We start from the raw sequence: 13,271 nt of genomic DNA on the forward strand, positions 1-13,271 counted from the left end.
CCAGTTTTAGTACATAAACCCCCTTATATTAAATATAACCTTTCTCTAAAGCTGGATACACACTATACAGTTTTCTTTTGATTTTTTTTTTCTTTGGATTTACCAAAAATATATAATAGGAGGTCAAACCTAAACACTTTCTGTATGTATGCAATCAGGCTGGCCCTTGCACTACATGGTTGAAGGTAAATCTAAATGAAATCAAACAACAAAAGTTGTATAGTGTGTATCTAGCTTAAGATACAGTGATGGGGTCAGACCCCTGAGTACTATTGGAAGCATTTTATGTTCCTTGTACACCCAACGCAACGTACAGAGCTCACAGTCCTGAGAAGTGTAGACAAGTCTCTACCAGGGTCTCCATAGGGCTTTGCTGCTGTCTGAGGGGTTTTGCTTACTGGGGGTCTGTGGGATGGGGAATACAGTAGGACATAGAGTGCCGGTCACCATCTGAGCCCCATGGAGGTTCTGCAGCAGCTGCAGATGGACATCCATCTTTGTGTGCGGGGATAGGAAGTTCAGAGAGTCCTGGACGCAGGTGGAGAAGCCATTATTATAGGCTTGGCTGGAGGTTGCTGTCACATCTGGAATAGACAAGACACATGTCAGTTATATGAAGTCCACTGTCACCTTCTACAATCCCCAATCCTAACATCTCTCAGCAAGAATAATAAAATCAAGGCCAAGGGGGGCACTTACTTTTCTCAGCCATGTGCTGCTGTAAGAAGTTGACCGTCATCTCCAGTATGTCGGCCTTCTCCGGTTTGGAGGGCAGTTGATGTTTCTGGAACTCTTTCTCCAGTAAGAGTCGCAGTTGCTCGATGCTGCTGTTAATGCGATCTCTTCTCATCTTCTCAATGGCGGGCTTCCTCAGCTGCACAAAAGAAGATAAGAGCTGGTTAGTGAATTTATAGTGATTGCATGGATATGGAGAAAAAAGAATTTAAAGAAGAAAAATACTGATCTTTGGGAAATTAGAAGCAAAATGGTAAAACCTAGAGAGGTGACTGAATGAGAGACCAGGATGGGGAGATATAGGACAGGATGGGATCTAGAAGGATATTGGATGGGAATACCTAGAGGGGTGACAAAATGATCTTGGCGGCACCAGGATGGGGAGATATAGGAGAACATTGGTTAGGAATACCTAGAGGAGTGACAGAATGATCTTGGAGGCACCAGGATGGGGAAATATAGGAGAACATTGGCTAGGAAGATCTAAAAGGGTGACAGAATGATCTTGGAGATCCCAGCATGAGGAAACATAGGAGTACAATGGATGTGAAGAACCAGAGGGGTGACAGGATGAGGAATCTTGGAGGTGCCAGGAGGAGATGATCTAGGAGGTAGGAGGATGGAATAGAAGATGTAGAGGGGTGACAGGATGAGGAATCTTGGAGGTGCCAGGAGGGGATGATCTAGGAGGATGGAATAGAAGATGTAGAGGGGTGACAGGATGAGGAATCTTGGAGGTGCCAGGATGGGAAGATCAAGGAGAATAAAGAATAGGAAGACCTAGAGGGGTGACAGTATGATCTTAGAGGTGCTAGCATGAGGAGACATAGGAGGACAATGGATGCGAAGAACCAGAGGGGTGACAGGACGAGGAATATGGAATAGGAAGACCTAGAGGGGTGACAGTATGATCTTAGAGGTGCCAGGATAGGGAGATCTAGGAGGACAAGATGGAAAATCTAGGGGGATGACAGGATGGGGATCTTGGAGGTGCCAGGATGGGAAGATCAAGGAGAATATACAATAGGAAGACCTAGAGGGGTGACAGTATGATCTTAGAGGTGCCAGGATAGAGAGGTTTAGAGATGTGGGGATGGGAAGATATAGAGGGGTGACAGGATGAGAGACCTTGGAGATGCCAGGATAGGGAGATCTAGGAGGACAAGATGGAAAATCTAGAGGGATGACAGGATGGGGATCTTGGAGGTGCCAGGAGGGGATGATCTAGGAGGTAGGAGGATGGAATAGAAGATGTAGAGGGATGACAGGATGGGGGATCTTGAAGGTGCCAGGATGGGAAGATCAAGGAGAATACAGAATAGGAAGACCTAGATGGGTGACAGTATGATCTTAGAGGTGCCAGGATAGGGAGGTTTAGAGGGATGTTGGATTTTGGAGATGTGGGGATGGGAAGATATAGAGGGGTGACAGGATGAGAGACCTTGGAGATGCCAGGATAGGGAGATCTAGGAGGACAAGATGAAAAATCTAGGGGGATGACAGGATGGGGATCTTGGAGGTGCCAGGATGGGAAGATCAAGGAGAATATAGAATAGGAAGACCTAGAGGGGTGACAGAATGATCTTAGAGGTGCCAGGATAGGGAGGTTTAGAGGCATGACAGGATGTTGGATCTTGGAGATGTGGGGATGGCAAGATATAGAGGGGTGACAGAATGAGAGACCTTAGAGATGCCAGGATAGGGAGATCTAGGAGAACAGGATGGAAAATCTAGGGGGATGACAGGATGGGGATCTTGGAGGTGCCAGGAGGGGATGATCTAGGAGGTAGGAGGATAGAATGGAAGATGTAGAGGGATGACAGGATGGGGATCTTGGAGGTGCCAGGATGGGAAGATCAAGGAGAATATAGAATAGGAAGACCTAGAGGGGTGACAGGATGGGATGATCTAGGAGGTAGGAGGACAGGATGGAAGATCTCTAGGGATGACAGGATGGGGGATATTAGAGGATGGGAAGATCTTGGATTAAACACAATGAAAAAAAATAATAAATAAACAAGCTAACAGGAATCTAGAGAGAAACTTACTTTTCTGGGTTGCTGGGTCAGCTGGCTGTCAGCACAGTGCAGTAGAGGGCTGCTGGAAGGAGCCATGATGTCTGGTCGGTGAGTGTAGAGCAGTTCCTGGGCTCAGTGTCCTCTCTGTAGAAGAGATTTCAGTGATGTGCAGTCAGAGCTCACCCTCCCCTCTATATACCCCTCACTCTGCATAATAATGTGTGAGGATCAGACTTTGCAGAGGTTCCCACACTCAGCAGCCAATCACAGAGCGGTGGGAACAATGGACGTGTGTCACACTGCAAGGTGGCATCTGGAGCCTCTAATAGAAGTGCATAATGTAGGATGCAGGGGGCAAGCTGTAGGATAGAAGTGTGGGAAAGACCTGCTTCAAGATGCCCTTTAACATGTGACATATTGCAAAGTCCACTATTGTTCATAAAGAGCAGGAGGGTTAGTGCAATATTTATAAAGCTAAAGAAAAAAAACATAAACACTTTATTCTATTATTTAGTATACAGTTCTCTTTTTGAAAAATAGTTGTATGGCTTATGATGCTTTGATGAAAATACATTTTAAAGGGGCATTCTGTCTGTTGAATTGGATCAGGGCATCCAATTGGATTAAGACATCCGCATACCAAGACATTTTAGACAGTTTCATGCTCCCAACTTTGTGGGAACAGTTTTGGGATGGCCCCTTCCTGTTCCAACATGACTGCGCACCAGTGCACAAAGCAAGGTCTAGATCAACAATTCTTTTTTTCAGATCCTCAGAGTTCTTTGCCATGAGGTGCCATTTTGAACTTCCAGTGACCAGTATGAGTGAGTGAGAGCGATAACACCAAATCTAACACACCTGCTCCCCATTCACACCTGAGACCTTGTAACACTAATGAGTCACATGACACCGGAGAGGGACAATGGCTAATTGGACCCAGTTGGACATTTTCACTTAGGGGTGTACTCACTTTTGTTGCCAGCGGTTTAGACATTAATGGCTGTGTGTTGAGTTATTTTGAGGGGACAGCAAATTTACACTGTTATACAAGCTGTACACTCACTACTTTACATTGTAGCAAAGTGTCATTTCTTCAGTGTTGTCACATGAAAAGATAGAATAAAATATTTACAAAAATTTGAGGGGTGTACTCACTTTTGTGAGATTCTGTATGTTTAATTCTATCAACTATTTATTCTTTAATTCTTGAGAGTGGGTGCGTAATTTGGGGAAGGCTGGTAGGGGGCCCAATGCATTACTTTGCCCAGGGGCCCATGCAGGGCCGTCTTTAATATTGATTGGACCCTGGGCAAATATTTTCTTGGGCTCTCCAAAATCCACTTATTACCTATTTGCAGGCAGTGCGGGCTCAAGGGGCAGCTGCATTGGGCCCAACAACAATGACTGGGCCCAGGGCAGCTGCCCCTTTAGCCCTGTGGTAAAGACGGCCCTGGAAGGGCCGTCTTTAATATTGATTGGACCCTGGGCAAATATTTTCTTGGGCTCTCCAAAATACACTTATTACCTATTTGCAGACAGTTCGGGCTCAAGGGGCAGCTGCATTGGGCCCAACAACAATGACTGGGTCCAGGGCAGCTGCCCCTTTAGCCCTGTGGTAAAGACAGCCCTGGCAGGGCCCTCTTTAAAATTGATTGGACCCTGGACAAATATTTTCACTTATTACCTATTTGCAGGCAGTTCGGGCTCAAGGGGCAGCTGCATCGGGCCCAACAACAATGACTGGGTCCAGGGCAGCTGCCCCTTTAGCCCTGTGGTAAAGACAGCCCTGGCAGGGCCCTCTTTAAAATTGATTGGACCCTGGACAAATATTTTCTTGGGCTCTCCAAAATCCACTTATTACCTATTGGCAGGCAGTGCGGGCTCAAGGGGCAGCTGCATTGGGCCCAACAACAATGACTGGGCCCAGGGCAGCTGCCCCTTTAGCCCTGTGGTAAAGACGGCCCTGGGCCCATGATGCTATTAAGACGGCCCTGCCCTTGCCCACTAGATCCAATGGCCCTCCTAAATATATGTGCAAAAGAGCTCCCCCAAGCTTTCAAAGCTTCGGGAATGTCCCTAAACTTGACTAGTCAGCTAATGTCTATGGGCACTATTAGGACCTGATATCATGATTACAATTCATTAATAGATCAGAGGTCCCTGGTGAATGAGGAAGATGAATGGGGTATCTGAAGAGGAGGAAGAATGATATATTGCCCATTAAAGGATGGAACCCTTCATTTCACCTTATAGTACAACACAAACTTATCAGTCTGATCCAGATGTATTGCTGGTGAAGATGTGTCTGAGGCTCTCTAATGAAGATGGTGATTTCCATTGATTGTATTGGAGATTCCCATGTGTCTGCGGGGGGGGGGGGGGGGTAGTTCATAGAAAACCCTCTGTGGGGGTCTCCAGAGACAGAGGATGGTGTGGTGTGATAAGAGACTGTTTGCATGTCATTGACACCTCATTACCCTGAACATCAAAAGACTGACACTGCCTTCCTACAGACCCAACCTCTAGACCAAAGCAGAGCGGAGAGAGTAAATGTAATAGACCTTGTCGTTTGGTTTCTTTTTTTTTTACCAGACTGCATAAAGCAAATTTGGATTTCTAGTACCAAGTATTCTAATACTAATCTAATTCTAATATGGAATTCTGGAATGCTCTATCACTCCAGTATTTAGCAGGTCCACTAGGAGGCGCCCAAGGAAGTCTTTAGTTCCCTTACCCTACACTCTGCTATCACCCCAATCCAACACTGGAACCCCAAGAGTTTCTTATCACTTCTAGTTATAGGGGGTACATGCGCAGAAAATGAAAAAACCCAGTGGTGATCAAATACCACCAAAAGAAAGCTCTATTTGTGGGGCAAAAAAATATATACATTTTATCTGGGTACAGCGTTACATGATAGCGCAATTGTCATTTAAAATAACTCAGTACCAAAAAGCAAAAAATGTCCTGGTCGTGAAGGTGGTAAGTCTTCCGGAGGTCAGGTAGATACTCACCTTTCTGATGGCCCATGCCTTGGCTGAACCCTTTATAATGGGCACAGCAGATGTGTAGACGCGGGAACTCAGCACAGGGATTGTGGGGGCCCCTCATATTGAGCACAGCAGGTATACAGACCCGGAAACTCAGCACGGGGATGATGGGAACCCCACATAATGGGCATAGCGGGTGTAGAGACCCGGGAACTCAGCATAGGGATGGTGGAAACCCCTCATAATGGGCACAGCAGGTGAAAAAACCCGGGAACTCAGCACAGGGATGGTGGAAACCCCTCACAATGGGCACAGCAGGTGTACAGACCTAGGAACTCAGCACAGGGCTGAGGGGAACCCCTCATAAAGGGCACAGCAGGTATACAGACCCGGGAACTCAGCACAGGGATGGTGGAGACCCTCATAATGGGCACAGCAGGTGTACAGACCCAGGAACTCAGCACAAGGATGGTGGAGACCCCTCATAATGGGCACAGCAGGTGAATAGACGCAGAAACTCAGAACAGAGATGGTGGGAACCCCTCATAATGGCTCTCTGTGCGCAATTCGGTTTATTTATTGTTTGTTTGTTTGTTTTTTTTGTTTTGTATAGTTATATTTAATTATTTTGTAAATATGTCCTTTATTAATTTATTTATTATGGTTTTATTGTATATAAGTTGTTGTTTGTAAGATTTTTCAATAAACAAAATTAACCCCTCATATTGAGCACAGCAGGTTTATAGACCTCGAAACTCAGCACCGGGATGGTGGGAACCCCTCATAATGGGCACAGCAGGTGTACAGACCTGGGAACTCAGCACAGGGATGATGGGAACCCCTCATAATGGGCACAGCAGGTGAATAGACCCGGAAACTCAGCACAGGGATAGTGGAAACCCCTCATAATGGGCACAGCAGGTGTACAGATATGGGAACTTAGCACAGGGATGGGGGGAACCCCTCATAATGGACACAGCGTGTGTACGGACCCGGGATCTCAGCACCGGGATGGTGGGAAACTGCCATTCCACTCCCTGACAGCGAGGTGTGAGGTTGCTGGTTCCTTAGCTCGTGTGCTTCCAGAAGCCAGGGGCTAGAGTTGCTTCTCTGCCCCAGGAAGGATGCTGGATCCTGGGGAGGACCCTGGCGGGGGCCCCCTGGATAGGCCTGAGACTAGGCCTCCGTCTATGGAAGACATGGAGCTCGGCCCAAGGAGGGGTGAATCCCTGCCTACCTTTAGGCGAAGGACTGTTGAAAAGCTGAGGCGGATTGAGAAAGAGGAGGAGAAATTGGCAACTTTGAAAGTAGAATTTAAAAAGAAAAAGTTATATTGTGCCAAACTGTACAGCAAGAAGAGACCGGCTCTGAGGCCTGAATTGAAGGACTTGGAGCAAGCTTTGAGGAAGCAGAAAGAGTTGGTGAGCCCTCTGAAGGAAAGCTGTGAAGCACTTCAGGAGAAATACAGGAATGAGGAACGTTTTAGCCGTATGAGGAGAGGAGCCGTTTCCAGCATGGAGAGTGACCCAGCCAGTGAGGAGATTCAGGTACCGACAGAGTCAGCAGAGAGTGAGAAAGTGGGCCCGGAGGATGAGCCCAGCTCTTCAACACCTCAGGCATCTGCTGAGCCCCCAATGGCGGAGGCCTCTGTCTCCCTCCCTCTGCAGCAGCAATGTGGAACACCTGAGCAGGAGGTTGAGGGGGGTACTGGGATGTTGGAGTTCGTCGCTGAGCTGGAATCCCCTCTGGATGGAAGAAAGTTTCATTTTTCTGCGGATTCCTCAGATGAGGAGATGGATACCGTTCCTCACCCAATGAAAGAGAGACCTGTGGAGAGAGGAAAATTCACCATTAAGCCTGCAACAACCAGGAGGGAGTTTGATCCCGCCATCAACCATGACACAGCAGAGGTAACACAGCAAGCAGGTACAGTGTGTGTGCAAAGTGGTGATGTGAACTTTAATGACAATATGCTTGCTGAGGGTTGTAGTGCTATGGGCTGTCAGCCCACACCCATAAACAAAGTGCAGCATGCAGTGCAACCTGATGCACCTGCTGAAAAAACTCCACTTTTAAATGCAAGTGGTGAGAAAACTGAAAATAACATTAAGCTTCTGGTTGAAGAGTCTGCAGAGAGGAGCACCTCGGACATTGTAGAGGCTTTGCCTGGACCAAATACAGTGGCTGTTCCTGAGCATGGTGGAGGAGATGCTGGGAGCAGTAGTACTATAACTTTTTTGGAGTCTGCAGTAGACAAGTCTGTGATTGAACCCAGGAAAGCAGCTGAGTGCTCAGAGAAGGGGGAGGGGGTGGGTCTTGTCTCTGCTGCTCCAAAGACTGCAAGGGTTGATTCAGGCTCCTTGTCATCAGGTGTGGTTGTGTCCAAAGACAATGCTGCAATTGCTGGTGGTATGTCTGGGAGGAAAACCTATGCTGGTGCTGCTGAAGGGTTTGGGAGGGGGGTGCAAGCAGGGAAGGAGCATGGAAATGTTTTATCTTCCTCATTATTTAAAAGGAGGAATGTGGTTCAGCTCAGATGGGAAGGCGAAGGTATTCCGCCATATAGGAGAGCTGTGGTTGATAAGATTCTGCAGATGGGCTTTAAACCTGCAGATATCTTTGCCCTGATCAGTCCGACCGGCTCCTATGAGTATGATTTGTCCTTTGTCCGTCCGGAGTCTTTGGACATATTTTGGGAGAAATATGAACATGTGTGTAGGAGCCTGCCGGACTGGAAAGGGCTCATCCCCAAAGTTGTGTCACGTCAGCCACTTATTAAAATAGTGACAATTCTTGTGCGCAATGAGTCCATTCCACAAGGGGATTTATCTGTATGGCTGAGGAGATATGGGGACATCCTGAGCCCCTTACACAAAATTATGGATGATCGAGGAATATGGACGGGGGGATGGTCTGTGCAGCTAAAACTGAGGGTTATTGATAATGTCATCCAGCATCTGCCATCCTCAGCTTTCCTGGGGAGGGACAGGCTGACCATATTCTATCCAGGCCAGCCAAAGCTGTGCAATAAGTGTGGGGATAAAGGGCACTTTGCATCCTCCTGTCCAGTAATGAAATGCTCTCTGTGTCAGGATTTAGGGCATTTGGCAAAAGATTGCAATATTATAAGGTGCAACCTGTGCAATGCGGTGGGGCATCCTTATAGCCAGTGTCCTGAGGCAATGCACAGCCAGCCTGAGCTCATGAGAGAGTTCTTTCGCCTGGACATGGAGGATGCTCAGAGCTCAGCAGCTAGGGTGCCTGCGATTCCCTCCGAGTCTGTACCAATATGCAGTGTGCCTGTCTCTTCCCAGTCTGTGGTGCCCCAGTCTGTGCCGATTCCCAGTGTGTCAGTGTCTTCTCAGTCTGTATCTAAGGTATCGGTTACTAAGACTGTGTCCAATCCTTCTGTGTCTATGTCTTCCAAAATTGCAGAGGCGGCAAGAGGTGCTGAGGCAGGGGCATCAAGTACAGTGCCAGTCCCCTCCCCTAGACATTGCAGGGCTTCTATTAGGGACCATGGGGTGCAGAGGAGTGGGGAGAATGGTGAAGAGGCTGGCCTGGTGGCAGATAAGGTAAGGGAGAGTGGGGGTGAAGGGGAGGGTAAGAGTGGGGAAACTGTTATTTCCAATTTGTCCAAGGGGGATGTGGAATGGTTGGAGGAGAAAAGGAGGAAGGGCAAAAGAAGGAAAAAAAAGTGTTCAGCTACCCACAGTCCTGAGGTTTTGCCTTTGACAAATAAGTTTGGGGTCCTGTCAGATGATGACGATGAATGGGACTCGTTGAGTATAGCGTCTTCTATGGATGATGAGTCGCAGGGTGCACTGAAGCGCACTGGTTCTCCAGGGAGAGAGAGTATTCAGGCTAAGAAACGGCTGCCTCAATTATCCTCGGTTAAAAGTGGCAACCAATAATGTTATCAGCTGAAAATCAGTCATAAAATATAATTTTTGATTAAAGGCTCCATGCATGGTGAAGTTTCTTAGTCTGGCTCTCTCGTAGGGTTTATGCTGTGTGCAATTTGGTTTATTTATTATGTTCTTGTTTTGTATAGTTATATTCAATTATTTTGTAAATATGTTATTTATAATTTATTTATTATGGTTTTATTGTATATAAGTTGATTGTAAGAATTTCCAATACACAAAATTAACCCCTCATAATGGGCACAGCAGGTGTACAGACCTGGGAACTCAGCACAGGGATGATGGGAACCCCTCATAATGGGCACAGCAGGTGAATAGACCCGGAAACTCAGCACAGGGATAGTGGAAACCCCTCATAATGGGCACAGCAGGTGTACAGACATGGGAACTCAGCACAAGGATGGGGGGGAACCCCTCATAATGGACACAGCGTGTGTACGGACCCGGGATCTCAGCACCGGGATGGTGGAAACCCCTCATAATGGGCATAGCAGGTGAATAGACCTGGAAACTCAGCACAGGGATGGTGGAAACCCCTCATATTGAGCACAGCAGGTGTACAGACCTGGGAACTCAGCAGCGGGATGGTGGAAACCACTCATAATGGGCACAGCAAGGTTACAGACCTGGGAACTCAGCACAGGCATGGTGGGAACCCCTCGTAATGGGTACAGCGGATGTACAGACCCGGGAACTCAGCAAAGGGATGGTGGGAACTCCTCATAATGGGCACAGCAGGTGTACAGACTCGGGAACTCAGCACAGGGATGGTGGAAATCCCTCATAATGGGCACAGCAGGTGAATAGACCCTGAAACTCAGCACAGGGATGGTGGAAATCCCTCATAATGGGCACAGCAGGTGAATAGACCTGGAAACTTAGCACAGGGATGGTGGAAACCCCTCATAATGGGCACAGCAGGTGTACAGACCCGGGAACTCCGCACAGGGATGGTGGGAAACTGCCATTCCACTCCCTGACAGCGAGGTGTGAGGTTGCTGATTCCTTAGCTCGTGTGCTTCCAGAAGCCAGGGGCTAGAGTTGTTTCTCTGCCCCAGGAGGGATGCTGGATCCTGGGGAGGACTCCGGCGGGGGCCCCCTGGATAGGCCTGAGACTAGGCCTCAGCCTATGGAAGACATGGAGCTCGGCCCAAGGAGGGGTGAATCCCTATCTACCTTTAGACGGAGGATTGTGGACAAGCTGACAAGGATTGAGAAAGAGGAGGAGAAATTGGCAGCTTTAAAAACTGAATTTAAAAAGAAAAAGTTGTATTGTGCCAAACTGTACAGTAAGAAGAGACCGGCTCTGAGGCCTGAATTAAAGGACTTGGAGCAAGCTTTGAGGAAGCAGAAAGAGTTGGTGAGCTCTCTGAAGGAAAGTAGCGGAGCTTTTAAGGAAAAATACAGGAATGAGGAACGTTTCAGCCGTATGAGGAGAGGAGCCGTTTCCAGCATGGAGAGTGACCCAGCCAGTGAAGAGATGCAGGTACCGACAGAGTCAGCAGAGAGTGAGAAAGTGGGCCCGGAGGATGAGCCCAGCTCTTCAACACCTCAGACATCTGCTGAGCCCCCAATGGCGGAGGCCTCTGTCTCCCTCCCTCTGCAGCAGCAATGTGGAACATCTGAGCAGGAGGTTGAGGGGGGTACTGGCATGTTGGAGTTCATCGCTGAGCTGGAAACCCCTCTGGATGGAAGAAAGTTACATTTTTCTGCGGATTCCTCAGATGAGGATATGGATACCGTTCCTCGCCCTATGAAAGAGAGACCTGTGGAGAGAGGAACATTCACCATGAAGCCTGCAACAACCAGGAGGAAGTTTGATCCCACCATCAGCCATGACACTGCAGAGGTAACAACACAGCAAGCAGGTACAGTGTGTGTGCAAGGTGGTGTTGTGAACTTTAATGACAATGTGCTTGCTGAGGGTTGTAGTGCTATGGGCTGTCAGCCCACACCCATAGACAATGTGCAGCATGCAGTGCAACCTGATGCACCTGCTAAAAAAACTTTAAATGCGATTGGTGGGAAAACTGAAAATAACTTTGAGCTTTTGGTTGAAGTGTCTGCAGAGAGGAGCACCACGGACATTGCAAAGGCTTTTCCTGACCCAGATAAAGCTGTTGTTCCTGAAAATGGTGCAGGAGATGCTGGGAGCAGTAGTGCTACAACTGTTGGGGATTCTGCAGTAAAAAAACTGTGATTGAACCCAGGAAAGCAGCTGAGTGCTTAGAGAAGGGGGAGGGGGTGGGTCTTGTCTCTGCTGCTCCAAAGACTGCAAGGGTTGATTCAGGCTCCTTGTCAGCAGGTGTGGTTGTGTCTAAGGACAATGCTGTAATTACTGGTATGTCTGGGAGGAAAACCTATGCTGGTGCTGCTACAGGATCTGGTAGGGGGGAGCATGGAAATGGTTTATCTTCCTCACTATTTAAAAGGAGGAATGTGGTTCAGCTCAGATGGGAAGGCGAAGGTATTCCCCCATATAGGAGAGCTGTGGTTGATAAGATTCTGCAGATGGGGTTTAGACCCGAAGATATCTTCGCCCTGATCAGTCCGACCGGCTCCTATGAGTATGATTTGTCCTTTATCCGTCCGGAGTCTTTGGACATATTTTGGGAGAAATATGAGCATGTGTGTAGGAGCCTGCCGGACTGGAGAGGGCTCATCCCCAAAGTTGTGTCACGTCAGCCACTTATTAAAATGGTGACGATTCTTGTGCGCAATGAGTCCATACCACAAGGGGATTTATCTGTATGGCTGAGGAGATATGGAGACATCCTGAGCCCCTTACACAAAATTATGGATGACCGAGGAATATGGACGGGGGGATGGTCTGTGCAGCTAAAACTGAGGGTTATTGATAATGTCATCCAGCATCTGCCATCCTCAGCTTTCCTGGGAAGGGACAGGCTGACCATCTTTTATCCAGGCCAGCCAAAACTGTGTAATAAATGTGGGGATAAAGGGCACTTTGCATCCTCCTGTCCAGTGATGAAATGCTCTCTGTGTCAGGATTTAGGGCATTTGGCAAAGGATTGCAACATTATAAGGTGCAACTTGTGCAATTCGGTTGGGCATCCTTATAGCCAGTGTCCCGAGGCAATGCATAACCAGCCTGAGCTCATGAGAGAGTTCTTCCGCCTGGACATGGAGGATGCTCAGAGCTCAGCAGCTAGGGTGCCTGCGATTCCCTCTGAGTCTGTGCCAATGCCCAGTGTGCATGTGTCTTCCCAGTCTGTGCGTTTGCCTAGTGTGCCTGTGTCTTCCCAGTCTGTGCGTTTGCCTAGTGTGCCTGTGTCTTCCCAGTCTGTGATTTCCCAGTCTGTGCCAATTCCCAGTGTGTCAGTGTCTTCCAAATCTGTGGTGCCCCAGTCTGTGCGTTTGCATGTATCAGTTACCGAGAATGTGTCCAATCCTTCTGTGTCTATGTCCTCCAAAATTGCAGAGGCCGCAAGAGGTGCTGATGCAGGGGCATCAAGTGCAGTGCCAGTCCCACCCCCTCGACATTTCAGGGCTTCTATTGGGGACCAGGGGATGCAGAGGAGTGGGGAAAATGGTGAAGAGGCTGGCCTGGTGGCAGATAAGGTAAGGGAGAGTGGGGGTGA

At 48.1% G+C, this 13,271-nt stretch overlaps 1 protein-coding gene across 2 annotated transcripts; it reads right to left on the reverse strand.

Moving 5' to 3' along the window:
- Positions 1 to 242: 242 nt before the first annotated feature.
- LOC309567733 (transcription factor HES-5-like) lies at positions 243 to 2,906 on the reverse strand. Of its 2 annotated transcripts, none has more exons than XM_082273182.1 (3): positions 2,784 to 2,906; positions 700 to 874; positions 243 to 575 (listed from the first exon to the last, which is right to left on the reverse strand). In XM_082273182.1, the coding sequence occupies exons 1-3, from the start codon at positions 2,847 to 2,849 to the stop codon at positions 349 to 351; spliced, it is 468 nt and encodes a 155-aa protein (XP_082129308.1). In that variant the 5' UTR covers positions 2,850 to 2,906; the 3' UTR covers positions 243 to 348. The 2 variants fall into 2 exon arrangements, with proteins under 2 accessions (XP_082129308.1, XP_082129307.1); XM_082273181.1 differs by having other exon boundaries at positions 243 to 584.
- Between the last annotated feature and the right edge of the window lie 10,365 nt (positions 2,907 to 13,271).

The sequence above is a fragment of the Pelophylax lessonae genome, assembly GCF_965119305.1.
Source record: "Pelophylax lessonae genome assembly, chromosome: 12".
Classification (NCBI taxonomy): domain Eukaryota; kingdom Metazoa; phylum Chordata; class Amphibia; order Anura; family Ranidae; genus Pelophylax; species Pelophylax lessonae.

What these genes read in the sequence shown, in the direction of transcription:
- LOC309567733 (XM_082273181.1), bottom strand. Translation starts at nt 2,849, where the DNA reads ATGGCTCCTTCCAGCAGCCCTCTACTGCACTGTGCTGACAGCCAGCTG. An exon ending in TGACCCAGCAACCCAGAAAA is followed by an intron (nt 875 to 2,783) that starts GTAAGTTTCTCT and finishes TCTTTTGTGCAG; the next exon opens with CTGAGGAAGCCCGCCATTGA. An exon ending in GCAGCACATGGCTGAGAAAA is followed by an intron (nt 585 to 699) that starts GTAAGTGCCCCC and finishes TGTCTATTCCAG; the next exon opens with ATGTGACAGCAACCTCCAGC.